Raw genomic sequence first — 26352 nt, 5'->3', positions numbered from 1 at the left:
CTGTTATGTGGGTGTGCTTATGGTTTTATGTATTACACGGTCAATTGTTGTCTGCCACGTGCAAGACTAAAAGGAAGACCTAGTGCACTATATCTTGAACTGTGCTTGGATTTGTACCTGTTGGTCTCTAAATTAACCGCACTCCTGAAGCCTCTTCTTTCCAAACTTACTTTATTTTGTCACCTGTCACTCCTCCTCCTCTTCTTTCCTTATCTGTCTTGATCTTTACTTTTCCTATCCAGTTAGTCTCCAAAGACTTCACCCCTTTCAACTCTACTCCTGATCATTTCAGTTTTTTCTTATCCTAAAAGTCTCCAGTTTTCAACTAGGATTAATTATTCACAAATTTTTGTCTTTTGAAATGTAGATGGTAGTTAAACCTGTCTGCTAGACCATCTTTTATTAGCTATATTGTAGAGTTCTCATACTCAACTTGAACAAAACTAAGCTCGCTTTCTTTTTCCAGCGTTGCCTTTTCATAGTGGGATTCAGCATGCTTAATTGCATCATCATCCTAAATGACATAATCTAGGGACCAGAGATTGACCTTGGGGTCTGTACTTTACCACCTGTGCAGACTGTCATCATATCATACTGTTTCCCTAAGCCAAGCTACCATCATCTCTGGCCTCAGTAATTTAAGACTTCTCTCTAACCTCCATGTTTTCTCTTTTACTATCATACACTTAGTTTTTACCCTGAAGCCAAAATTCCGTTTTTAACTAAATTTGTCACATAACCAACTGCGGGATCAAGGCCTCACTTTATCTGGCTTCTATCTTTTTTTATCCTGTGTGAATATTCTTATCCCTCTGTCCCAATTATCTTCCTTCCAAGACCACTCCACCTGTATTTTCTTTCTTTCTTCTTCTCTTGTCTAGACTGTCCTTTATCCAGGGTATTTGTACTTCCTCTTCCCGGTATTTTCAGGAATTCTCTCCCTCAGGTTTTCCCATGTCTGTCTCCTTCTCATCATTCTGGTATCAGCTCAAGTGTCACCTCAGAAAGGTCTTTCCTGATGATTATCCAAGCAAAAGTGATTCTCTCTCCCTTCCTCCCCATTAACACACACACACAGCCTGCCCTGACCTAATCTCTCCATTCCTATAACCTAATATAGTTTTAAATCAGCCTATTAGTCCATTTCTAATATTATAACAAAATACCTGGTATTGGTACAGAAAACAGAACTGTGTTTTCCCACAGTTCTAGAGGCTAAGTCCAGGATCAAGGTACAACATCAGTCTGGTGAGGACTACTCTCTACCTCTGGGAAGACACCTTGTTATTGCATCTTCTGGAGGGAAGAATGCTGTGTCCTCCAATGAAAGGAGGCAGAAGGGCAAGCTAGCCAAATACTGCCAGAAACATCTTTATAAAAATGGGTCTTGATCCCATTTACAAGGGAGAGAGGGCTTAATCGCCATCATATTGGCAGCATCTACATTTTGGAGGGGACATATTCAAAGCATTGCAATCACTATCTGAAATCATGGGAGTGGGCAGGGAGATACTGAGGGCTGAACCCAGGGTGTACATGCTAAGTGCTACCACTGAGTTATATCACCAGTCTTGATATCATCCTTTAAAATTTATTGACTTACTGCCTTTCTTTACCCAGTAGAGTGTAAATTCCATGAGACAGGAACCCTCACATATCTTGTTCACTCTGATCATTCCCAGCTCTCAGAGAAATACCCAAGATAGAGAAGTCATTTAAAAAGCATTCCTTGAATTGGTAAATGCACTTCTTCTTCTAGGTATTTTCCATGTCTTTCTTCACTCTTTCATTCCCACAATTACTTCTCTCCTTTAGGCCTTCATAATTACTACTGTGAGCTATTGAAAAGCATTATTTGTGATGTTTCTTTCTCCAAACCTTTTCTTTGCCAAAGACCCCTCCACTTTGCTATCTGAATTATATTCTTATAACTTTCCTTATCCATTATTTTTCTGAACAAAGCAGCACTTATAGTATAGATGCATTCTGCAAGGGGTTGGGTAGGGACAGTGATGGTGGGGAAAGATTCCCTGTGTTTGGCAAAGAAGCCATGTTTATGAAAGAGGAGGACCTTTCTTGGGTTAAACACCCACAGCTGATGCTTTATTAATTAGGCCCTATGACTTCTCAAAAGTGTGTATCTGTGTTCAATAATGACATTGAACCTTCTTAATGCTATTTTAAAACAGAGTGTTGTCCCATATTTACTCATGATAACCTGTTCTCTTATCTGTTAAAATAAGTCTTGTATTTCATTTCCTGAATATATTGAGGAGCCTGGTGGTACTGGAGGCATTGCTATCAGAAGACAGTGTTAAAATGGAAAGAAGACTGCAAATTAGATGTAGGAAATTTTTTGTTCTTCTAAATTACCTCAATGCATATTTGATTGCCTTGTATACCATAGGTCTGCAGCCAGTTGAGTGCTCACACTTTGCTTTATGCTGTGCACTGGAGTCTCAAGAGTGAACAAAACAGAACTAATCCCAACTAGATGATAGGCTGGTAGAGAAAAAAGCCCTAAACCAAATCCTTCAAATCATGATTACAAATTTTGATATACTTCAAAAAAAAGGCTATGCAGTTTGAGGTAAGAAAGAGACCTCATATATGCAGACCTTATATACTTGGGAAGAATAGTGATCTGATGAAGTCCTGTAGAGGAAATTCCATATAGATCTAGAATGAAAGATAAGAAAGGGTCATCCCAGTTAAGAACAAGAAGTAGAGCAGTCCAAGAAAGGGAACAGCATGTATGTAGGGCTGCAGGCAGAGATGAAAAGAAGGGGGCAGAAAGACCTCTGAAGAGCCTGGTGCATAAAGGGTGTAGAGCAGAATATCATGTGGTAAGATTGGAGAGGTGAAGGAGCTGGACCAGGCAAGGCCTTCACCTCTTCTCTAGATGGATGCTCTGTTCTATGCTCTCCATCCTTAATCTAATAGCTTGTTGCTGATCCCTTGTTTAACTATTAGGCCAATTGTAGGGTTACCCCTATATTTCTTATCAGGACCAAAACAGTTCTTTCAAACCCTGAGTTCTACATTATTTAATCTTGTCCTTTAGGGCTTATCTTTTATCTTGGCATCCAAACATTTTGGGTTGATGGAGAAAACAGTTCCTGTGGCTTAGATATCTCAAATTATAGCTTAATATGTAATTTTATTCCCATGAAGAATTCAGCAAAAGCTAAATGTTAAGAGTGCTTTAGCATAGTTATAGAAAATAATATATAATCCATAAGAAATCTGCCAAGTGGAAGCCAATCAGAAGTAAAGCAAAGAACGATTACTGCTTTCCATAAAACACATATTTTGTTTTGTTTTTTGTTTTTGTCTCTTATAGGCAAATCTAGGACCTGCACTTTGAAATTCACAGAAGCATCTGTCCTTCTCTTTATAGTATATATTTACTTCACTGATTTTCACACTTCCTGCAGAGAAAAATACAAAAAGAGTCATGCCTCTTTGACCTTTGTGTCTCACAACCACTTGGCACAGTGCTTCTTAGTAGGTGTCTAATAATCACTACACTGAAAACCCCTTCTAGCACAATGCATTCTTAGGATGGAGAGATTTCTACTGAACAAATTACAGCCCCAGAAGTTAGTCATGAATCACTTCTGTGCTCTGCATATTGCCAAAAGAGGAAGATAGATTAAATGGGGATAGGAGAGACTGGCATTGGTTGTGAAAGACCACATTAACATTCTAAATGTATATTTGCCATAATGTGACTATAAATACAAATTATGCAGTCAGTCATATAAAAAAACCAGAAAAAATAAAGGGAATACAATCATAAAGCCTCTGTACATCAAGGACTTACCAGATGTCAGGAAATGTGTTAAGAATTACCTTCACAGGCTGGGGATATAGCTCAGTTGGTAGAGTACTTACCTCACATGTACAAGGCCCTGGGTTGAATCTCCAGCACCACACACGCACGCGCGCGCGCATACACACACACACACACACATTACCTCCAAGTTTCACAATAGCTTTTCCAGGTAACTATTATTATTCTTCTCTTACAGATTAGAGGAATAAGGCTTAGCTGGACAACATTTGCCCAGGATCACACAATTAATAATCAATGAACAAAATTTTAATCCAAGTCTGCTTATTTCAATCTCCAAGCAACTGTGACTCTGCCAAATGCACTCAGTTTTTGAAATCAGCCTAAATCATAGGCATCAAGGATGATCAAAAAGAGAGAGAGAAGGAGAGAGAAATAATACACATCTGGTGCATTTCAGACTGAAATAAGTGACCTGATCCATAAATCATCAGCGAAACAGCACCATTAGCAGGGCTCTTCAGGAACAGCAGCAAGCAGTATATTTGCTGCCTTGGAATCAGCATTGTACTTAGTTCAGAAATTTAATCAAGTGGCCTGGAATGTTACAAGTGTCCTTTCCAAAATACTGTCTGTCCTGTTTGTTCTGTCAGTTCTGTTCTCTTTCAATCTTTGACCAAAAGTCAAAGTGAATTAATATATAATAACTAATATTAATATACCTATTTTCTCGTGTTTGGAAGACAAATTAGAATGGAGACAGCTCAAAGGAATGGTGCCGAATCTTGTTAGAAAACCCAAAGCATACAGACTTTTCACCTTGTTTCCTTTAATTTAGAACTTTATTAAGTATCCATTATGGGCAAGGCATTATATATATTGAAAATATATTGATGAACCAGATGACTTGGTTTTCCCATAAATGCTCCTATACCAACCCAGACATTGAGGCTTAGCTCACTATGCTCCTATCTGGCCTGCACTAAGGGAACTACTACTGATTATTCTGAACAACTCAGCAGTGAGACCACAGAACTGTCATCTGCATTGCTCACCCACCATGACTTAGTCAAGTCCCATTTGTTGGCCTTGGGAAAACGATAAAACATTTTTGGTACTCTATGTTTGGCTAATGTTTATTTTAGCAATTTGCATTTTTACATTTGCCCTTTGGTGATTAAAAAAATCCGAACTCTGAATTTATTATTTTCATCAAGGAATTGGATGTGAGCAGTGGCCTCCATGTACAGCAAGAAGTCACTGACCCACTGTCAGTAACCATGCTTTGTGAACTGGTTTTTTTTTTTTTTTTTCCAGAAATGGAAATGCATTTGCACAAATTGCTTCCCATTCTCTTAGAGTCTCTTGTTAGCAGCAGCACGCATTTTGTATGAAAGGTGGCAGGGGTTAAGATGCAGGCCAAGGTCCTGGGCTTTAGTGCAGCTAACTGGCATGCACAGGGATGAGACCTGCAACATTTGCCTCATTAGTACCAAATCCCCTGCTGAGTTAACCAGCCATAGGCGATTGGAGAACTCTGAAGGTTAATTCTTTCTGCCCATAGGTAGAGTTGCAGCTCAATGGACTAAGGCCTTAAAATGTTAACACTTCAAGAGAGAAATTTTAAGTGGAAAAAAAAAATGGCTGGCTGTACAAAAAGGTTAAATGAGTTGAAAACTGGTCTAAAACAGACTTGCCTTTTTTTCAATAGTTGCATAAAATATTCTGGAACATTTATAGAGGTTATGACTCCAAACATGTTTCCACCATGTGATTGCCAGGAACTATTAAAATAAATAGCTCAAATAGGGCAATTAAATATAGATACTAACAGTTTCAAATCACAAAACTAGAGGAAATGAAGCAGCTTTGTTTTTCATCTAAAAACACCCAGGTGAATTTATTCAGAATTAAAGTAAATGCTTGTTTTGAAAAGCTAGATGGGGAAGAAGACAGATGAGACTAACAAATTATTGTTATTTCTGCCCTCAAGGGAGTCCTGTCATAAGCTAAAGTGCCAGTATGAGGCAATGCTTCTGCTAAATTACCTGCAAACCAGTTACAAAAGATGGATTCTGAGGACACAACCAAGTAACCACCATCTATGTGGTTTAAGACAAATATGTTAGCTTGACACTAGGTGTTCTATGACCCTAAATCACGGCTTTCCTTCACCAGGAACCGTGGTTTCCTTGTTCTGACTCTTGTGTCTTGATGGCACAGTATAATGTCAGAGGACATCAAAAAATGTCTCCCTCCAGTAAAAACAACAACAACTACAAAAATAGCCCCTCACAAGTGAATGAGCAATAACAGAGCTGAATGGAACACTGACAATGTGTCCATAGCAAATAGAAAAACGAGCACTCAAATATGCTTGTCCTCATGGAAAGAGAGAGTGAAAATTGGGTAATTTTAAGGAAGATAAAACCAATAAGATTTTCCACAATTTCTTAGGGACAAGGATAATGGCAAGGATTTGGAACTTTTATGGGAACATGTTATTTGTCTACTCATTCCTCCATGTTACCTTTCTGATGACAGGAATAAAGAGCAATAATTCAAAATTAGCTAAGATTTACCAAGCATTTATTTGCCAGGAGCCAGGAACTTCAAAGGTTTCAATAGTATTTTCAATAGGTAATTGAAAAAGTATAAGAGTTAGTAGTCCAACCCTGGGAGCCTCTTGCCTCAGGTTTGCTCATAGTCCATAATCTCACCATAATTGCCCCACCTGGATGCTGGGACACGAACCCAAGCAAGCACTCAATCACTGATCCGAATTCCCCACCTACCATAACAGAATAATTTGTAACAGCACAAATATAGGCAATTTTCCTTATAGAAAGAATCAATCTTATTTGTATAGAATAATTATACAATGACATTATACAATGGAATTGAGAGACTGTAATGAAACAAAGAATTTCAAGCAAGTGTCTTAATTTTTTAATTGCTTCTGGGGTGCAAGTATGAAGTTACATAGAAATTTTGTATGAAAGGTGTCAGGGGTTAAGATGCAGGCCATAATCTTAGGATTTTGGTGCTAAATAGATGCATTATGATTCTACCCATTATGCAAATTTTTTATATCATCACAACAGAAAATACCAAATGGGTGTTGTTAAAAAATATATTTATTCTCTCATGTAATATTAAAACTTTTATCTAATTTAATTTACAGAACTTCTTTCAAATAGTTAGCAACCTTCTAGATGAAGAAAACAAGGAAAAATGGGAAGATGCACAGCAGGTAAGTTTGGGGTTATTTTAGAACTTCAAATAAAGTTGGCTACATATATGTAAAACACACTTGAAGAACAGTTTGATCCTTCAAAACATAAAAAGATAATTTTAAAAGTCATTCTAGACTGCAAAATAATTTTAGAGATGTCAAATGATCTTTTCTAATATCAGTCCATTGGAGGAATAATGTTTATATATGCAAAAATGGAGTGGGTTCAGGTGATTTGTAACTTGAAGGTTATATATATTAAGGAACTCATACAAAATAGGTTTACTTCCTATATACAGACAAAGCAGGAAAAATGCAAATCTAAAAAGCATATATCTCAAATGAAATTATTGGGTATTTATTGACAAGATAATTTTCATTTATTTCAATTTTATATAAAATCTAAATCAGATAAACAGATATGTGCTTTTAGTTCAAAACCAAGAATTGTTACAGTAAAAAAAAATGTATTCTGATTTTTTTGTTATGCTTTTACCAGTGTAGCAAATAACCTTATTAGTTTAGCTGCTGATTCATAATGCCTTACATTGTCATTTGTGCTGTGATGACATATGGATAGTAAGATTTTTTTTTCTAAAATACAGAAAAAGAGGATTTGGGGGTCAAGAAATGGAGTATAATCTTGTTTAAAAATACTGTGGAAATTTAATTTAACCAAATGTTAAACTTATTTGAATTTTCAACTTGACCCTTTCTAAATATCTTATGAAAAAGGCAATCTTGAAAAAGAGAATGAATATTTACTGAGGTTCAAATGAATGATCTATACATTTTCCTTTCAAAGGTACATTCTAGGCCTTCAGGAGTAAATCATGCCCTTTATTCACACTGTGGTAGGAGCTCTAAAAATAGTCCAGTGTGGTCCACCTCATTAGCAGTACAAATTCTGTGCTTCTGGTCATGGCAAGGAAAAAAATCCCTCCTCAGTTTAAGACTTTGATCTATCTTCCTCCACTAGTTTGAATTATGTACTTGTCCTTGGTCTTCCTCTGGAGGACACCCTCGTTCACTCACTGTAAGGAAGTGGTATCTTTCCCTGGAATGCAGCTGCAGAGAAGCACATCTTTGCAGAATGCCAGGGACTATTAATTATGGATATATTTAGAACAAATATGCAATACCCTATTTAAAATAAGGCTGTGGTTCATCACATGGTGTTATTTACTGTGAGATAGCAACTTGAACACATGGAATTATGGCAGAACTCATCAATGGAAAATCATGAATTCATAAGTCATCTATTTACCTGTGATGAATAGTTATTCTAATATTTTAATTTTTTTTCCAGTGGTAATGATCCTTAATGCTGCTTTAAAAAAATGACTACTTGAAATTCAAACAAACAAAAAAACAATTTTGTAGCTTTTAATAAAAGGTGTGTCATAATTACAGCCATTTGGTAAATGGGTCTCTAAATTTGTGTCATAAAATGTGGACCTCTTAGAAATAAGGGTTGTTTAAATTTTGCTGGAAATAATCCTCATGACCCCCTTATTTTATAGGAATAAAGTCAGAAAAAGTGAAATATTAAATAGAGCTCTCTGCACATTTGGAAAACTAGCTGAGTAAAATGGTGAATATTGATGTCAGAAGGTTTGTGCAAACAAAATTTACATTTTCGAACAATAAACATAGCCATTTCAGAGCTTTTTTTATTACCCATCAGCTTCAGTTATGGAAGATCAAACTATGTTTAGATAAAAACAGCTTACTATAGTGGGAAAAAAAGTGTGAACTTTATATAGCAATATTTTAGACATCACAACGATGGTTGGAGTTGACAAGTCCATTTTCGTCAAGTCCAGTCATTTCAGTCATGTACTCTGTTCTGCATTTCACTGTTAACCTAAAAAATTCATGTGTCTCTAGCATAGGAATGGACAAACTATAGTCAGTGTGGGCAATCCAGCCTGAGAACTACTTTGTAAATAATGTTTTGGAAAACAGCCACCCCTGTTCATTTACATATTATTTAGGGCTGCTTTGGTGCAAGAAAGACAGAGTTTCCTTGTTCCAACAGAGAACCCCATGACTTGAGAAGCCTAAAATATTAACAGTTAGTCCCTCTTTAGAAAAAAAAAATTGCCAACCTCTTCTCTCACAATACTTGACTTCTATTCAGGAAATACAATTAAAAGCAACCTGAAAAACCTTTCCACAAAGATGGAAGAGAAAGAGAAGAGTTTTATTTCTGGGTAAGCATTAAACTGGAGTGTGATGTGTATATCATAGACAATCAGCTAGGACAAAAAGGAACCTCACTCTTTATAGACCTAAGTAGCCTCAAGATTAACAATGACTAGTGCTGGGGCCAAGAGGCCTTAGCAGTGCAATTGTCACACATACTTTTTCATAAAGTCCCTTAGTAATTGGGGGTAACTTTGTCATTAGCTAATTATCTTGATCTATAGCAAAATAAGTTCCTTAAATCTTTATGACAGGAGGCAAATTTGCAGTTTAAAGTCAGGCTCAGGTACCCATTGAAGTTTGGTCCCTACCCTTCTCTCAGGCAGTTGTGTATTCTTTCCTTGATGTTTACATTTCACAGAGAGACATCACTGGATCTTTAAGCTGGTGGATACCTTTTTAGCTTTTAGAAAGGGTTTACATACATTTCAAAGAGAAAGAGAAAGAGCTTTACAGCTAGCTTTCTAAAGTGAATGCTCTTAAAAAAAGAAAGAGTAAAGAACAGGTGGTCTATTCCCAATCAGGAAATCATACCTATTGTCATTAGTTTGTATTTGTCTGTCCGTAAGGTAACACATGTTATACACACATACACCTACAGAAGAACAGGGGAAATAGAGTAGTACCAGGAAGTGTTAAAGACAACAAAAGTTTTATGCACTTTCTTGAAGTGGAAATGACGAATGTTCAGAATTCAGATTTAATTATTGAAAATGTAGCTAAGAAATAGGACTTATTCCCCAAATATTCTTGAAGTTAAAAAAAATTCCAACTCTCTTTGCCATATATTTTAAAATGTAATATCTATTGTTTATGTCTTAAAATGCATGTTAGTTAATATCCTGTGAATACATGGAGCTTGAATTTTAGATGGGCCCAGCCATAGCTCCTACAAAACTCACACTCTGCCTGCAGCCTGCTCTGCTCAACCTGTCTTCCTCCTACTCAAGTCCCTTCCTGCTCTTACTGTATGCCTACCTGCAAACCCAAGCCTTTCTCTCTCTTCTGCACCAGACTTTGCAATGCAAAGCAGGGAGAACTCTGTAATCCACTTAATTTTTCATGGCTAGAAGCTGCAGTGGTACTCAATAGCTACAAGAAATGAACCTAACTTCAAAAGACATTCTGCTCTAATGTGGTTATATAATGCGGTCTCGCTTTATAGGCTTTATGGGTTATGCATGCTAAAATGCATGTGACCTTTCAAACGGCCTTTGCATTTCACACCGTTTTGGAATATACCAGCATAAGGTTGTTTTTAAGAAAACACATATCTATTTGTACTGGGTGAGATGCCATGATGTTAGAAAATACACTTGGGGAAAAGGAGGCAGGTAGCTCTGTTAGTATGTAGGCATCTAGGTAGGAAGGTAGGTAGCTAGGCAGATAGATAAAATAGATATAGATACAGATAGAATAGGTAGATAACCACAGCCTCAGTCACTAGCAACAATACAATGTGGCTTTCGATAGTTTGAACGCCTTGAGCTTCTGTTGTTTGTTGCCTGAAATAAATATAATAACCTCATAGTTTTTTTGTGTATATATACATGTAAATCATCTACCCTAGAGCTATTATTATAATCCTAAAATTATTGCTAATAACACTCATATAATGACAATTATAATTATTAAAAATAAATGTTTCTCCTAAGATATTTTTTATGAACTAGATTTAATACTTTGTAAATATCCCCATGATAGCAATAATAATTGTTTTTTATTCCTATGTCCCCCAGATGGATACTAAGCTAAAAATATAGAGCCTAATTTCAGTGTTTGTTCTGTGTTATATTTAAGTGAGGGAAAGAGTCCATCAAAAGTAAAGTCATGCTGTTTCTGAGTAGACAATCTGGTAGGTATTTTGAGTTTCCTTAGATTTATGGAGGATTAATTAGCTCATCATATCACTTCCAAAGTTCTTGCTGTGTGGCACCTGGTGTCATTCTCAACTATTAATTCAAAAACTACAGCTGTTTCCAGTTGCAGCCATTTCTTCAAATAAACAGAGCTCATTTGTGACATCATTATGTAGAGTTTTTTCTTTCTAGCCCTGAATTTCATTTTGTGGACTTTTTATTCCATCTAACTTTTGCTTATTTTTCTAGATTTATCCAGGCTCAATAGAATTAATGCAGGTGATTGAAGATTTTATACACATTGTTGGAATGGGAATGATGGACTTTCAGAATTCATACTTAATGACTGGAAATGTAGGTAAGAAATAGGTTTTTCCCAAAATCTTTCTGAAATTTAAAAAAAGATTGCAAGTATATGCGCCATACATTTTCAAGTGTAATATCCTTGTCAATATCTTTAACTATATATGAATAAATATATTGTGGATACTTATTGTCTGAGTTTTAGATGAATCCAGCCCTATGTGCACTACATATACACACACACACACATACATTTGTTTCTATCTGCATGCATTTGTGTGAATGCTATGGGCTTGTATACATCCGTACAGGTGTATGTAAAAGATAATATGCGCTTAATTTTCCTTTTACCAAATGGTCCTTGCTATCCAACCTAATAAACACACACACACACACACACACACACACACACACACACACACACTCTCTAATAATCCTGAACAAAAATGAATCTTCATTGATTTACATACATTATTCATAAGGACCCTGAATTGCTTGTGTACTAGATCTCCAAGCAGGTGGTGAATGTGTTGGAACACTTCAGAATACCTTTAAGGATCATAAGAAAAACTTCGATCACTACAGTTCTCCTAAATACCTTCCAGGAAATAGTGGGCCTCACAGATCCCTCCAATGGATCCTATGATGCTAAACATATAAAATAAAAGCATATTTCTTCCTTTGTTGCATTTAATATTTTTGTCTTACAATGGGGTGGAATTACACATAGCAGCAAAACCTACACACACTTTTACACTGCCACAATTACACTGGGCCAACACAATTATATTAATCAAATGGCACATTTCTCTTTGAGGTTAAAAATTGGCCAAAGCTAAGAAATGGTATTCATAATTACACCCATTGAACTGACACAAGTTTATGTTTTTTTCTCATTTCTTTAAAGCTTTCTCTCACAATGTTACCCTGATTCAGAAAGATTTTCTTTCATTTGTCATGCTTTAATAGTTTTCACATGAATACCATTGAACTAGAGATAATAATATTCTTATTAGAGAAAATAACATTCTTATTCTTAGATATTTAAGCTTTAGTTTCTAGATCAGGAAGAAGGCTACCTTGTTTGATCCCCTAGGATGGTTCCATTGGTATGGAATATAACTTTTTATGATTAAGGCTTTTGTTGGTTCATTTTACACTTGATTTCTTCTGAAGTCCTTAAATCCTGCAGGGACTCATTTTGTCCCAGCATACCTTATGCCAGGGTGGCCTCAGATTGTAATTGGTTACAGATAACTACTGATAATCTTCTTCCTTGGAGGAAAATCTATATTGCAGAAATAGGAAATCAGCAATCTAAAAGCACATATCTCAGATTTGTTGTCCACATACACTCTTTATGCAGCACAAGTCTCAAGTTAGACTGGTGTCTTTTTGTCTTTGTTGGGGGGAGGAGGGTATTGGGGATTGGATTCAGGGGCACTCAACCACTTAACCACATCCCTAGCCCTACTTTGTATTTTATTTAGAGGCAGGGTCTCACTAAGTTGCTTAATACTTGCTTTTGCTGAGGCTGGCTTTGAACTCACTATCCTCCTGCCTCTGCCTCCCAAGCCCCTGGGAATACAGGCATGCACCACCTCACTGATCCTAGCCATTTTTCCAAAATAGGTGTCCAGCAGCTTGTGATAGTCCAAGAACAGAGTGAGTTGTCCCTTCCTAAGAGCAATGAGGACACAAAGGGTCAAAGACAGTGTTTTTATTAAAGGATAAATTCAGAATTCAGAGAAAATCCAAATTAAATGTCCATTCCATAAGTGATTAGACAAATGAAGGAAAGTCTGGAAGAAAGAGTTATTATGATAGGCTATAAGTTTTAGTACACATGGAAGGAAGAACCAAGACAGATTTCAGGGATGCTGGATATTCAATCCCATACCATTCTAGGACCATAAGACTTCTTTGGTGGGTGAAAAAGGTGTTATGAGGCATGCTATGCCAGATTGAACAATTAGTCAAGTAATTTAAGTGGAAAGCTGAGGTAAAAAAAACAAAGAACTATTGTTTTCTTATTCTTTGTGTATAGTGAACATTTAATTATAAAAGGCATTGATAATTAAAAGTATAATCCAACCAATACCTCAAATTTGTTCAGAATGAAAATACTAGAAAATAACTAAAGCTAAACTCAGATCTAAAAATTTAAATTTGACCTTAGAGTAGGTTATTTCAGAATAAAGCCATATCAATTTATCTAGAGTATAGTATTATTTGCTATAAAAATTCTAGCAAGTTCATAAATTAAACCTCCATAAAAAAAACCTTGTTCTTCTTTACTTTTCTTTTAACTTACCATAATTATATATTTAAATTTTTACATATTAATTTTGAATAAGATTATTTTATGTAAGTTTGCTTACTTCTTTCATATTACTAAACTTGAAGGGACATGTTAAGGATAACTCAAGGCAAATTAAAGCTGAAAATAAAAATAAGGTAATTTTACATTTCCTTTGATCTTGTGTAAGGACAGTGTGATTATTCAGCATTCTGATTGCTTATGTAGTACTAATAATCTATATTTTAAAAATTTATGTTCCATGGATAAAACATACTGTTGATTTTTCCAAAATGCTGGCACAGAAACTGACTTACTATAGTTGAGTGATTAGAGCTGATGGTTGTTCTCTACAATATCTATGTGTTTTCCAAAGTATATCCACTAGTATGGAGTAGGATAATACAAATGTAATTGATTACCATTAATACTGTTCATTTTTATTCCAGTTTAATATATATAAAACATTATTATCCTATTTGATCTGATATTTTCAATGTTTTTGAACAAGAACAAACAGATAATATTTTATAGTAACAAATTATGAAATGTGTGAGTTGGCACAATTTGTTTTACATCCTAAATATTACTTTTCAATATTGAACTAATTATACTGAAAATATATACATGCAAGCATGCACACAGACTTACAGAATATTAATGCTGAATAAAGTCTAGGTAATGGAGAATAGTTGCTGTTACTTGTGACCATTTTTTTCAGAGTGTGTTGGATTAAGACTCCTTAAAGAACTTCAGAATATCATCATGCCTTTTAGAAAAGAGGGCAAATTATTTTTTCATAAAGTCTATATGCTTCATGACCTCATTTTTCTGAACCATAGATAATTAGCACCTGAAGAAACTTGAACAACTAAAAATAAATGCCACAAAGACCATAAGGTTTAATTAATATCTTTGAACTTCACTAATAATCTATTTTATTTCAACATAAACATAGAATCAACACCTCTGTTTTCTGATTCTTGGTTTAGATACAAAAAGATAGAAGCAGAGAGTACTGGTAGGGCATATATATATATATAGAGAGAGAGAGAGAGAAAAGATAGAATAGATGAAATGCTGGAAAAAGAAGTATTAAAAGTAGCAACAGAGTATAGAGTCCTTATTGTGGGAATACAGGACTCCTTATGCCTCAGAATTGAAAACACTAGTGTTAAGAATTAAGACAATAATGTATGTGTAGAATCATAGCTTTCATTCATCAAGATAAAAGTTTCTATAATCTGCTTTAGATGGCAGGGAAATGGGTAATACATCTTAGAAAGATTATCTTCAAAAAATAGTCTAAAAGAAAATGTTAAAGCTTTTTCTATCTGAAAAAATGCCCCCACCTGTATCCGTTTTTGATAAATGAAATGTTCCTATATGCTAAAATATCTATGAACATTTTGGTAGATATGCATGTGTGTATATTTTTTTAGGGAGAATGTCCACAGCTTTTTTTAGTCTCTCAGGAGATTTATGTTCTCAAAAAAAATTAATATGGTTTGGGAAAAGCAGCCCTACAAACTAAGACTTTTGGCAATGCATTTATAAAATATTTGAGCTTTAATAGAACACTTTTTCATATTCACATATGAATATGACATTCAAAAACAGTCACATGATAATCATAATGCATGTGAGTTAATGAGCACTTTCTAATGACAAAAACTCCATTAAATATTTTACATAATTACAGAATGAATGAATGCACATGAAAAATTGATATGCTACAGAGAGATTTCAATTTACAATGTGCCTTATTCTATCATAAAATTGCATTCTAAGGGTTCTAAATATGCATCAGAAGTAAGTGGCTATTGTTTTAAGAAAAATGTGACTTTTTAAATATATCATTAATTTTTGAAATTTATAATTATCAAACAGGCCAGGGGAAATTGTTAGTTAATATGAATTATTGAAATGATCTTTTTCTTTAATAAAAATCAAATTATTCTCTTCAATAAAAATATTTAAAAGCTCCTTGAAGAGTTATTTAAACCTGCTTCCTCTACTTTCTCTCTATGTATTTCCTCTTCCTTCTCTTGCAGTGAAGCATGTCTCTCATCACTCTCCTAAAACTTCTATTGGAAAATCCTTCTGGAAACTCCCAATGACCCAATTAAACTTCTTCCCATTTTTCATCCTTCATGTCCTCTGTGCCTTGCAAACCCCTCTCTGTTTCTTGAAACTGTCCATTTCATTAGCAGTTTTATTTTTATTACACTATCAAATAGAATTAAAGGATAAATGCCAGTCTTATGACTCAGAAATATTTAGATTTTGGAGGAAATAAAATAAATTAAGGAAGATTCAGCATCCATGAGGAAAAAAAAAAAAAAAAAACTACGTTATTTAAGCCCCAGCACTTTGCAGTTTCAAAGACAAAACAGAATGTTTGAGATCTTATGTGATAAGAATGACGGGGCACATGCACAGATCTCTGGTCTAAGGATTTATCTAAAGTTGCACTGGAATGTTTTATAATTTGTATCATGTTTTTAGTTATGTATTTTCTGCAATAACTTCATGTAGCATATTACATTTATTTTATTCAGTAACAAGAATAGCCTAGTCTTTTTTATTTCTTTTTTTATTCGTTCTTTGCAGTTAGACATGACAGTAGAATGTATTTTGACATATCATTCATACATGCAGTATAACTTCCCATTTTTGTAGTTGTACATGATGTGGAGTTACACGGGTCATGTATTCATATGTGAACACAGCAAAGTTATATCCGATTCATTCTACTGTTTTTCCCATTCCCATTCTCTGTCCCTTCTCCCCATTCTGCACACTGTCCAATCCAGTGAACCGCCCCTTCTCCCCCGCACCCTGCCTATTGTGAGTCAGCTTCCACATATCAGAGAATACTTGAACTTTGGATTTTGGGGATTGTCTTACTTCATTTAGCATAATAGTCTCCAGTTCCATCCATTTACTGGCAAACACCATAATTTCATTCTTCTTTATGGCTGAATACTATTCCATAGTGTATGTGTACCACATTTTCTTTATTCATTCATCTATTGAAGGGCACCTTGGTTAGTTCCGTAGTTTGACTAAGAATAGCCTACTCTTTAGAAACTAATTGTATTAGTTTGAGACTTACAACTAGAATTAATTCATTGAATTGAATTTGAGGAAGATAAGTGATGTTGTGGTCCTACATGTTGTGTACCTACTTACCTTATACAATTAAAAACAAAAATAATTTATCTCTTCCTATAAGCAAAGTCTTTTCTAAGTGATTCTAGTTTTTAAAATAAATGAACAATCTTTTAGTCTGCAAGCAGATTGCAGTCTAGTCTAGTTTAGATATAAAAAAATTACATAACTAAATAGCACGAACACTTTGGTATGTATCATATAAACCAAATGTTATAGATTCATTTCAGGAAATGTACTGTGTAAGGATTAAGAAAACCTTCTTAGAAAATGAGGCATTTGATGCAGACTTTGAAGGGTGGTTGGATCGTTAACAATTCAAAATGAAGGGAAGTGAGTGGCAAATAAATTGTTCCATTCCAGCACATTCCTTTAGCAAAGATAGTAAAATGATGTGACAGTTGAGATTATGTTTAGGGGATAATTGGTCTATTTTGATTAAAACACATATGTATGCAATTAAAGTGAAATAAAATTTGAGAGCCATGTCTGACATCGGATAGTAAGGAATAACTGAAGCTTAACTTGTAAGAATTGTGCTTCAGTAGAACATACATTAGAACAGAAAATAGAATTTATAGATATTGGAAAAAACTGTAAACCTAATTGGTCTAAAAATAGATAGAAGGCTTTTCTACTGTAATCCATGCAGGAGATAATGAAAACTTGAATTAGCAGTAGTATAAATAGGAACCAAAATGTGTGTGTGGATTTGAAGTACTACCTGGAGCTAGAATTGATAGAATTCCATAACTGACGAGGGTATGGGAGAGAAGGGAGAAATGAAATTTGTATTAACTCAACGAACATTTGAGTCTCGAATATACTAACATTTAAGCAAGTGTAGCCCCCAAGTGAAAACCTAACATGGGATTGTGGATTTTGGTAGAGGAGTCAAATCCTTAAATATGTAATCAGTGATCATCTGCATAAAAGTGATGGTGAAAGCACATATTTTTTTTCCAAACATCATGACATAAGACAGAGAGAAGTAAGGTGATTCCCACACTGAAAACAAAGGATCAAGGCAGGTCTTTGAGGGCAGGAGTGGCTGGAGGCAGTGGATGTAAGGCCTTCCATAATAAGGAAAAAAAAAATCAGTGTCATAACTAATAGGAGGGTGAGAATATTTCAAAACCAATTCTCTAATAATTTTAATTACTTATGAAGTTTAGAGTATTAGAGATAAAGAAAAATCTTACATGATTGTTGATGGAAGAGCATGAAGATTCTACAGAAAAAGAGCAGAAACAGTGAACAGCATCTAAAGGTTCAAGCTCCTTAGATGGTTTCAATGGATCATACCCTAAATATTTTAATAGTTATTTCCAAGGATTTACTTTGCACAGACAAGTGCTTTACACCCATGCCCTGCTATCTCACAACTGTCTCTTAGGAATTATTCGAAGTTGACAACTATCAGATAAAATGATATTTCCAAACACAGAATGTTGTATTTATTAGTTGTAAGGAATTTGAAATGTTTTCTGTATATAAACCTTAAAAGCTGTAAGACTCTAGGAAGGATAGTTTCATTTCTTCACCAGTAAGCCAATAATACAGTAACACCAATGCTTTGGAAACATTAAAGTTAACACATTTATCTTTACCAAGCTAAATATCACTCTCTGTTCCTGGTTTAGAAAGATGAAGTATTGGGCTTTTTAGAAGAAATATTCATACCTGATATTTTTTGAAATTGAAATCAAATTTGATCTGAATAATGGTATAATACAAAAGTCAACATCTCTTTTTTTTTCTCTGCAGGCCTTTTTATGAACATTAAATCTATGTTATTTGTTAAATTTACTGATAAAGTTCATCATTTCATTGGTGTAATGTCTTGTTCAATTGAGGAATCAACTTTCAATCTGATGATGTAAAACTGGAACGGCTTCTCTTTCTTAGCTTATTTTCTTTTTCTGTCACTGCTTAGCTTTGTGGTTCACACATCTGTATCACTTGCTTAACTTCCTTTCCTTAAAAATGACACTTGTCAGTTGACAACAAGCCCCCAAAATACAGGAATTAACATCGTTTTGCTTATTTGTAGCACCTGATGTTGGTGCAGTTAGCTAGGCTTGAGTGAGACTTGACTGCTTTTTGGCAGTCTACCATGCTTGCTAGACACCTGAGACAAATGGAAGTTTTTCTTTAGGTCAGAAAGAAAAATAAAACTAGCTTTTTCTTTTCTGTTTCTGTTGTTTTGTTTTGTTTTTGTTTTTTGAGGAAAAAGAAAAGCAGTTCAGACAGTTTTAAACCAGGACTTGGAATGATATGCAGCATTATGAGTTGTTTGATTATTTCTCATTTTATGGGAATTATCCCATGGCATTTATCATGATTCATTTATTCCAAATGACTGGGGACAGAAGACTTGGGAGGCTGGGACAAAAGACCATTATCAGAGCTCGAGGCAAGCAGTACAAACTCCTCAGGGTTGTGAAGATCTCCCTACCCCTCAGTTTAAGGAGCTCCCTGAAGTCACTATAGTTGGTTGGTAAGGATTCATGGATTTAATTAATTTTAAAAAATCTCAGACCTTCATTCAATAAGTATATTTCATGTTATGTTCTAGGTTAATTCCTCAGTGAACAAATTAGACAAATTGCTCTTGTGGAACTTATATTTTATATTAGAGAGACAGATTTCAAACAAATGCCATCTAACATGTCCAGTGGTCATAATTGCTGTGAAAATAAATAAAACCACCAGGATAAGAGAACAGAGAATGAAGATTGGTGAGAAAAATCCTCGTATCAGTGTACTGATATTTAAATACAGAACCAACTGCCTTTAGAGCGTGGGATGTAATGATATGTGGAGACAGAGCACTTCATAGAAGAAACCATAATTTTAAATACCATGATGCATCCATTTGCTTCATATGTAAGAAGAGCTGAAAGAATTCAGTGGTGCTGGAGAAGCTGAGGGCAGGGCGGTGGGAGGAGATGATTTCAAGGAAGGAGAAGTGAGACTGCAGAGCGCCTTTAACTGAAGGTCTAAATAAGAAGCAAAAACACTACAAGATTTGAACAGAAGAATGATGAATTCTGATTTATATTCTAAAATGGTCATTCTGACTATGAAGTGTAGACTAATAGACAGTAGGGGGCATGAGTGGATATAGCAACAGCAGTGAGATGTTTATTGCAGCAGCCAGGAGAGAGAACGCAGATGCTTGGACCAGGTGACAATGGAGATAGTGAAAAGATATTTTAATAGTTGATATGACAGAGTTTATTAATAGTTATAACTGGGTCTGAAAGAAAGAGAAAGTTCAAAGAAATGTTTCCATAATATCTCTAAGAACTCAAAAACTACAGAAGGTAAACAGATTTATGTCAAAAATTATAATACTTCTTAAATTCACTGGCAAAATTTTCTGTGACCGTTTTAATGTCTCTAAAGTTCAGAGACCAAAGGAAGCTTGTTCTGGTTTACTTTTTTATGTATTATCTTCCTAAGTGCAACACAAATCCTTGCTCTTGCAGTTTAAGCTCATTTCAATTTTACTGTTCTCAGGGAGATTGAACAATTTTATCCTTAGAAACCATCAGCATCCTGTCGTCATTCTACCATCTGAATCCTTGGGCAAAAGCCAGGATGAAATTGTTTATTGAAATGAATTTGTGAAGCTGTGGCTCAGATTGAGCTGCCAGTTAACAAATGAAATAAATGGCATTTTTCCTACCATCTTTTTTCTTCTACTACTTTTAAAAGTGATACAACCTCAAGCGAGGAGAATTCTTCAGTCTCCACCAAGTCCAGCAATAAATGTTAGCTTCATTCCTCTTTTTAAAATCATTTTTCTGTTTTTATATAAAAATTTTAAAAATATAAATATATAAACATATATTCTCAAAGTAGGAAAGATCTTTTAAGGGTATCTCTATTTCAACAGCATGAGAAAAATATTATTTGTAATAGCACTACTGTCATAGTTACAACATAGTTACAACAATTTTCTACCTATAGAATAATAGGTAGAAAAATGTTTTTATTAGCTTTTCTGTTTTATTCCTCAGGATTTCCATGAAAAGTTTTGGTAAAGCATCTGTTGTAATCTATAGAACTTCCCAAAATAATGCTTTCACAAATATTCATGATAGTATTTACTCCTAACAACCTTGCTGCCTGAGAGTTGAGGACACCCACATAATTTGTCCTAGATCAGTGCTTCCCATTCAGAGTGGATGCATTGTTTTTTTCCTTTGCATCTCAGTAATTGAAAGTTAAAGATTTCTTTCATTATCTTGCTCAGCCAACCACACTCTACCCTTCTAAAACTTCAGTGTAGATTTTTTAATACAACCCTAGGGAAATCTTACTCATATGTTCTGTATTTCTAAAAAGTAAAATAACTACTGACCATTTGTTTTCTTTTCTAGTACTAATCTTCATATATGCTTACTTTGTTAAAATGTAAAATTATTTTTCTGGCTAATAATATATTTTAAAGGATGCCTGTCTTACACTTTTTATAAGCATTAAGTGTTTTTTCTATTACATCTTTTATTTATTTATTTATTGATCCCAAGGGTTGAACTCAGGGGCACTTGACATCCCCAGCTGTATTTTGTATATTATTTAGAGACAGGGTCTCATTGAGTTGCTTAGCCCCTCGCTTCTGCTGAGGCTGGCTTTGAACTCAGGATCCTCCTGCCTCAATCTCCAGAGTAGCTGGTATTACAGACATGTGCCACCATACCTGGCCCTTATGTTACATCTTAACCAATAAAAATTTTTGTGAACTTTCCACATCTGGGACTATTGCATAAAATGGGTTAAATCTCTATCCTTTTGGTAACTGTCTGGTAAAGAATGCATTGATTCAGGAACAAATTTTTGCTCCAAGACCATCATTTCTTTTGGATTTTGTATTTACTGGGGAAAAGCACGTGGTCTGGAGAAACCTAAGAGAGTCACACAAAAGGCAGTTGGAAACCAACACTGTATGGAATGCACAACAATGTGCAATAGCTTTGGGAAAACCAGAGGAAAAGTTGACTTCTACCAAAACTGTGCATATCTATGAGAAAAGAATGCATGGCCTAAAGTAGGAAATGTGGATAACAGAGATGGTGATGGTGAAGTGACATATTTTAGTGGCATATCTTGGTCTACCAGATATTAATTATGAAAGTTGTCCTCAAATATAAATCTATAACTTTAAACATTAAAATTTCTTTTAAGAATACAAGCTGAGAATTCTTGATTTTCTCATGCATTGACACATAGAACTAGCCACAAAATGTTTTGTGTTTGTGCTTCTATTCTTTTAAAGAGCTTGAGTTTCTGCCAAGAAGTTCTTTGTGACCTCTGTGTCCTAAGAAATCTACCAATAGTAGCTTTGCATACGAAGGTTGGTACTTTGTATCAGTTCAAGAAACTTGGCAAAAGTTTTAACTATGAAAAGTCTCTCCAAGGTGGGATGGAGAGAAAAAAAAGCACTGGGAAACTAAATGGCTTTGTATTTTCCTATAGTTTTTGTATCTAAAAGGGGTTGGAGCTATAATTCTTCTCAGATTGACTCCATTGTTCTGTTTGAGATAAATTCTTTCAGCATGCAGTAGATTCACACTACAATAAATAGAAAGATAAAATCCAAGGTCTAAAGAAAACAAAATTTAAATTTTATGACATTGCTTCTGATCTCTGTTGGTTGATGTAATACAATGAATATTTGGAATTAATAGAATGGCATACTGTGTGCCTCCTTTCTGATTTTGCTGTTCAACTGAATTAGAAGGATGTCACTTCAAGCTTGTGTGAACACAAAATATAATCCCGTTTCAACTGTTTCTATGGCAATAATTGCTTATCTCTATGGTAATAGTGGTCTGCCTCTATAACAATAACCTGCAATGAGAGAAAAAAGGCACTGACTCTCTGCTAACAATTTTTCTTTTTCTTTTTTTCTATTTTCATGTTCTCCTCTTTTCAAACATCTTAATTTATTTGGTTACACCAATAATTCTTTACTAAATCCTTCTTCTTCTCCCACCACTTCCTTCTCTGAATTTAAAAAAAAAAAAAAGCTTTTAATTTGAAAACTGAAAAATCTGACTAAGATTAAAAACTGGTGCTTTTATGTTCATGGAAGAAGGAGATGCTGTATTGCATCTTTTAAAATATGCTGGTTTTGAAGATAGATGCATCTGGCTGAAAACCATAGCTGTGCCATGACTAATTGATCCTTCTGTAAGTTATTTCATATCTAAATTTCTTCTTATTCTTTTCTAAAGATAATAATGTCTTCTTCACAGAGATAATATCAATAATAAGATTAGATACATTTAGCACCTGACATACAATAGGCCCTCTGATTGGTAATGGACAAACACAAGGCCAAATATGGGCTATGCTATTGATTGTGTGATTGTAGTGAGGTCACCCAGACCCCTGGCCATGGTCTGCTCCTCCAGGGAACTTCTAAAGTTCATACCAAGTTTCAGTATCATACTTAAAAAAAAAACTCTGAATATTATGCATTTTGTGTACATCAAAAAGAAGAGCAAGATTCCATATATATGGGCATATAATATGACTAGTCTAGAAAATCACCTGTGTTGTTTGTCTGTTTTAGAAGTATTATGTGACTCAGTTGCCTTCTCTAGAATAATGACAATAAGAACCAAGAGATTCTGGGCTTTTGGCATATTGCTACAAGAAGCTACTCTTTGCTTCCATGGATACATTTGCCATTAGTCAAATTCCAGCTCCCTTGGATGATGCAGAACAAAAAAACCTTTTCTGACTTAATTTTATAATATCTCAACTATGTTCTGTGGAATTTTATTAATCATCTTTAGAGATGCATCAAAGAATTCTGTAACAATACTATATGTTCTCTAAAAATTAGAAATAAATTAGTTCGCTTAGTCCTTAATTAAAGTCTTTCAAACGATCAAAAATATTTTGGAGCTTTTATATCTATTTAAAATTTTTATTTGAAGAGCTTCTCCTCTTGAAGGATCTGCATCCATTATTTAGAGTGTTAATCTAAATAATTTCATTTTTTTCTATATAGTCTCTTTTTGCTTTCCCCAAACTCATTGCCCAATTATTTCTTTTTTAATTTTCCTTAATTCCTTAAAAAATTTGTCTCATTGTCCCTAAAATGAAATTTTATTCTTAATAATAAGGCTAACCTCTACTATCTTTACAATATATTCTGAAAATCTTGAGTATTGCAAAAAATCATAAATTTTTTAAATTAAATAACAATTTCTCAGCAGAAAACTAAATATATTGTTTTGTAACATAATTGAGACTACATTGGTTAAACATAATCGTAATTGGTTAGTATGTTCTTTTTAAATACATATTTCACTACAGTGAAATATAGTGCTGAATTTGATCATTGAGTGTATGTTTGTATGTAAGTTGGGGAGTAAACCATTGTTTGTTGGGAAATTTTTTCCTTTTGGTTTGAATATCTAAAGGTAAAAATTATTTTCTGAGTTTCAGTTGACTAAATTATTTCCTGCAATGGAACAGAAATGTTGTTTACAAATATAGAGTTAACATTAATTTTGCTCAGCATACTTTATTTATAATTGTAACTATAATATCATAAGTCTCTACAATAATACCATTGGGCTTTAAAGTTTATGTTAGCTTTATAATTATCCAAAACTAGTCTGATAAGATAAGATTGATTGTATGTGGTTTAGAGCATGTTGTGGAACCAGGTGCAATCATGCACTGGTGCCAACTCAAGAATGCTTAGTAAATGGTATCTCCTGTTCTTCTATCTATTCCTTCTCTTTCTCAAAAGACTTATACTTAGTGAGGCACACATGCCTAACCTCAGTACTCCCTATTTTGAAGGGGGTATGAGGTCCATGGTTTCTTTTCAGTAAGACAAAGTGGTTAAAATTCTACAAACAAACCAAAACCTGAAGGTTGAATTAGCCAGGAGAGGAACAGGTAGGAAATGAAGAGATGCAAGTGTGACTGGAGTCTAGTTGCCAGTGGAAAGGTCCTGAGCTAACACTGAAGAAGAAATCAAAGGTCAGGTCATGGAGACCTTGGAACAGACTTTGTATCTTCTACAGTATGACAGGAAACTGCCCGGAGTGACATGATTCAATTTATGCTTAAAACCTATTCTGACTGTCCTGTGATGGGTGAGTAGAAAGGGCACAAGTGTGAAAGTGGGGTGTGTAGTGTATTGTTTTAACTTAGGTTAAGATTTAATGGACAAATGTGCAGCAGTCTCGATGGGGATTAGGAAACATCATTAGGCTGTTTTGGAGGAGATGCAGTGGTAATGATGAACTGGACTAACAAGGTAAAGATATGAATGTGTCAAAGATAACTTACTGATTCTGACTTGAGGAAAGGGTTCACTCGGTTTTCTTGAGATGAAGAATGCATAGAGAAACCATATTTTGATAGAGTGAGTGGAAATCAAGGTTTAAGCTTTGGATATGTTACTTTTGAGATATCTAAAGACATCAGAGAAAGGACCAAATAATTAATTCAGTTTTAGGACTGGAGTTTGGAAGAAAATTTCTTATACACATTTGCACATAACTGAAGATATTTGTGTGAAACACATCTCTCACTGGATTGCAATATGTAAAGACTTTTCCTTTTTACATTTTTAATTCTCCACAGTATTTTGTACAAGTGAGAGAATGGTTAAGGTAAAAAATAAAAGGGAATTGGCATGTATTGTATCTTAGTGTGTATAAGGAGTGAGCTAATTGCCTTTGGCTTAGTCCTCATGAAAGGCTATTGATTTTTACAAATGGTCAAACGAAAGAGCAATTAAATGACTGCCAAAGTCCACAAAATAAATGGAAAACGAGGACTGATTGACTACAGGGCCCAAATTGATCATACTAAACCCCCTGCCTCCCATTAAGCTCTGAGTAAACCTCATTTATTTAAAAAAATGATGGGCAGTTTATTGTATCAAACCCACTGTATGCTAAGATCCTACATACAGCAATAATAGGCAACATGGGTACATGGAATTCATAATCTACTGTGAAGGCAGAAAATGAGCCAGCCTATGTAAAAATTAAAAGAGTATATGACACAGAGAAGTGGGGGCTTAGATCTCTTTAGATGGGGACAAAACATGCTAAAGAAAATAATAATTTAGCAGAGACCTGAGAAAAGGAATGAGGAAATGTTTTCTAGTTACATAGGAAAAGCCCTGTGGTGGAAAAGGCCTATCCATGCAGCTTGATCTGGTGAGCAAACTGATGGCCATGTAAAATGTGACTGCAGACAGATGGAAGCCCACCCATGGACAGCCACAGAGACCAGACCGTGAAAATTCAACTTGTACCCCATAAGCATTGATCAAACCATTCAATTGTTTCAATGAGGGAATAAATGTGACCTGCTTTATATATTACAAAATATTACTGTGGTTTTTGAGAGAAGGAGGATTTCTGGGTACAAAAGTTAAGAATCCCAGTCATGCAGCTCCTGAATTAGTTCAGAAGAGAGATTC

General features: G+C 34.7%; 1 protein-coding gene across 1 annotated transcript in view; it reads left to right on the top strand.

The window, feature by feature from the left end:
• Adgrb3 (adhesion G protein-coupled receptor B3) overlaps window positions 1-26352 on the top strand; it is a 674891-nt gene that overhangs the window by 338128 nt on the left and 310411 nt on the right. The window contains exons 10-11 of the mRNA XM_076860054.1: window positions 6981-7049; window positions 11348-11456. Coding sequence (XP_076716169.1) covers window positions 6981-7049; window positions 11348-11456 — 178 coding nt within the window. The remainder of the gene's footprint in view (window positions 1-6980; window positions 7050-11347; window positions 11457-26352) is intronic.

This window comes from Callospermophilus lateralis, chromosome 6, assembly GCF_048772815.1.
Source record: "Callospermophilus lateralis isolate mCalLat2 chromosome 6, mCalLat2.hap1, whole genome shotgun sequence".
In the NCBI taxonomy this organism is placed as follows: Eukaryota; Metazoa; Chordata; class Mammalia; order Rodentia; family Sciuridae; genus Callospermophilus; species Callospermophilus lateralis.
The sequence above is the reverse complement of the archived record's forward strand: the minus strand, read 5'-3'. Positions and strand labels throughout refer to the sequence as shown.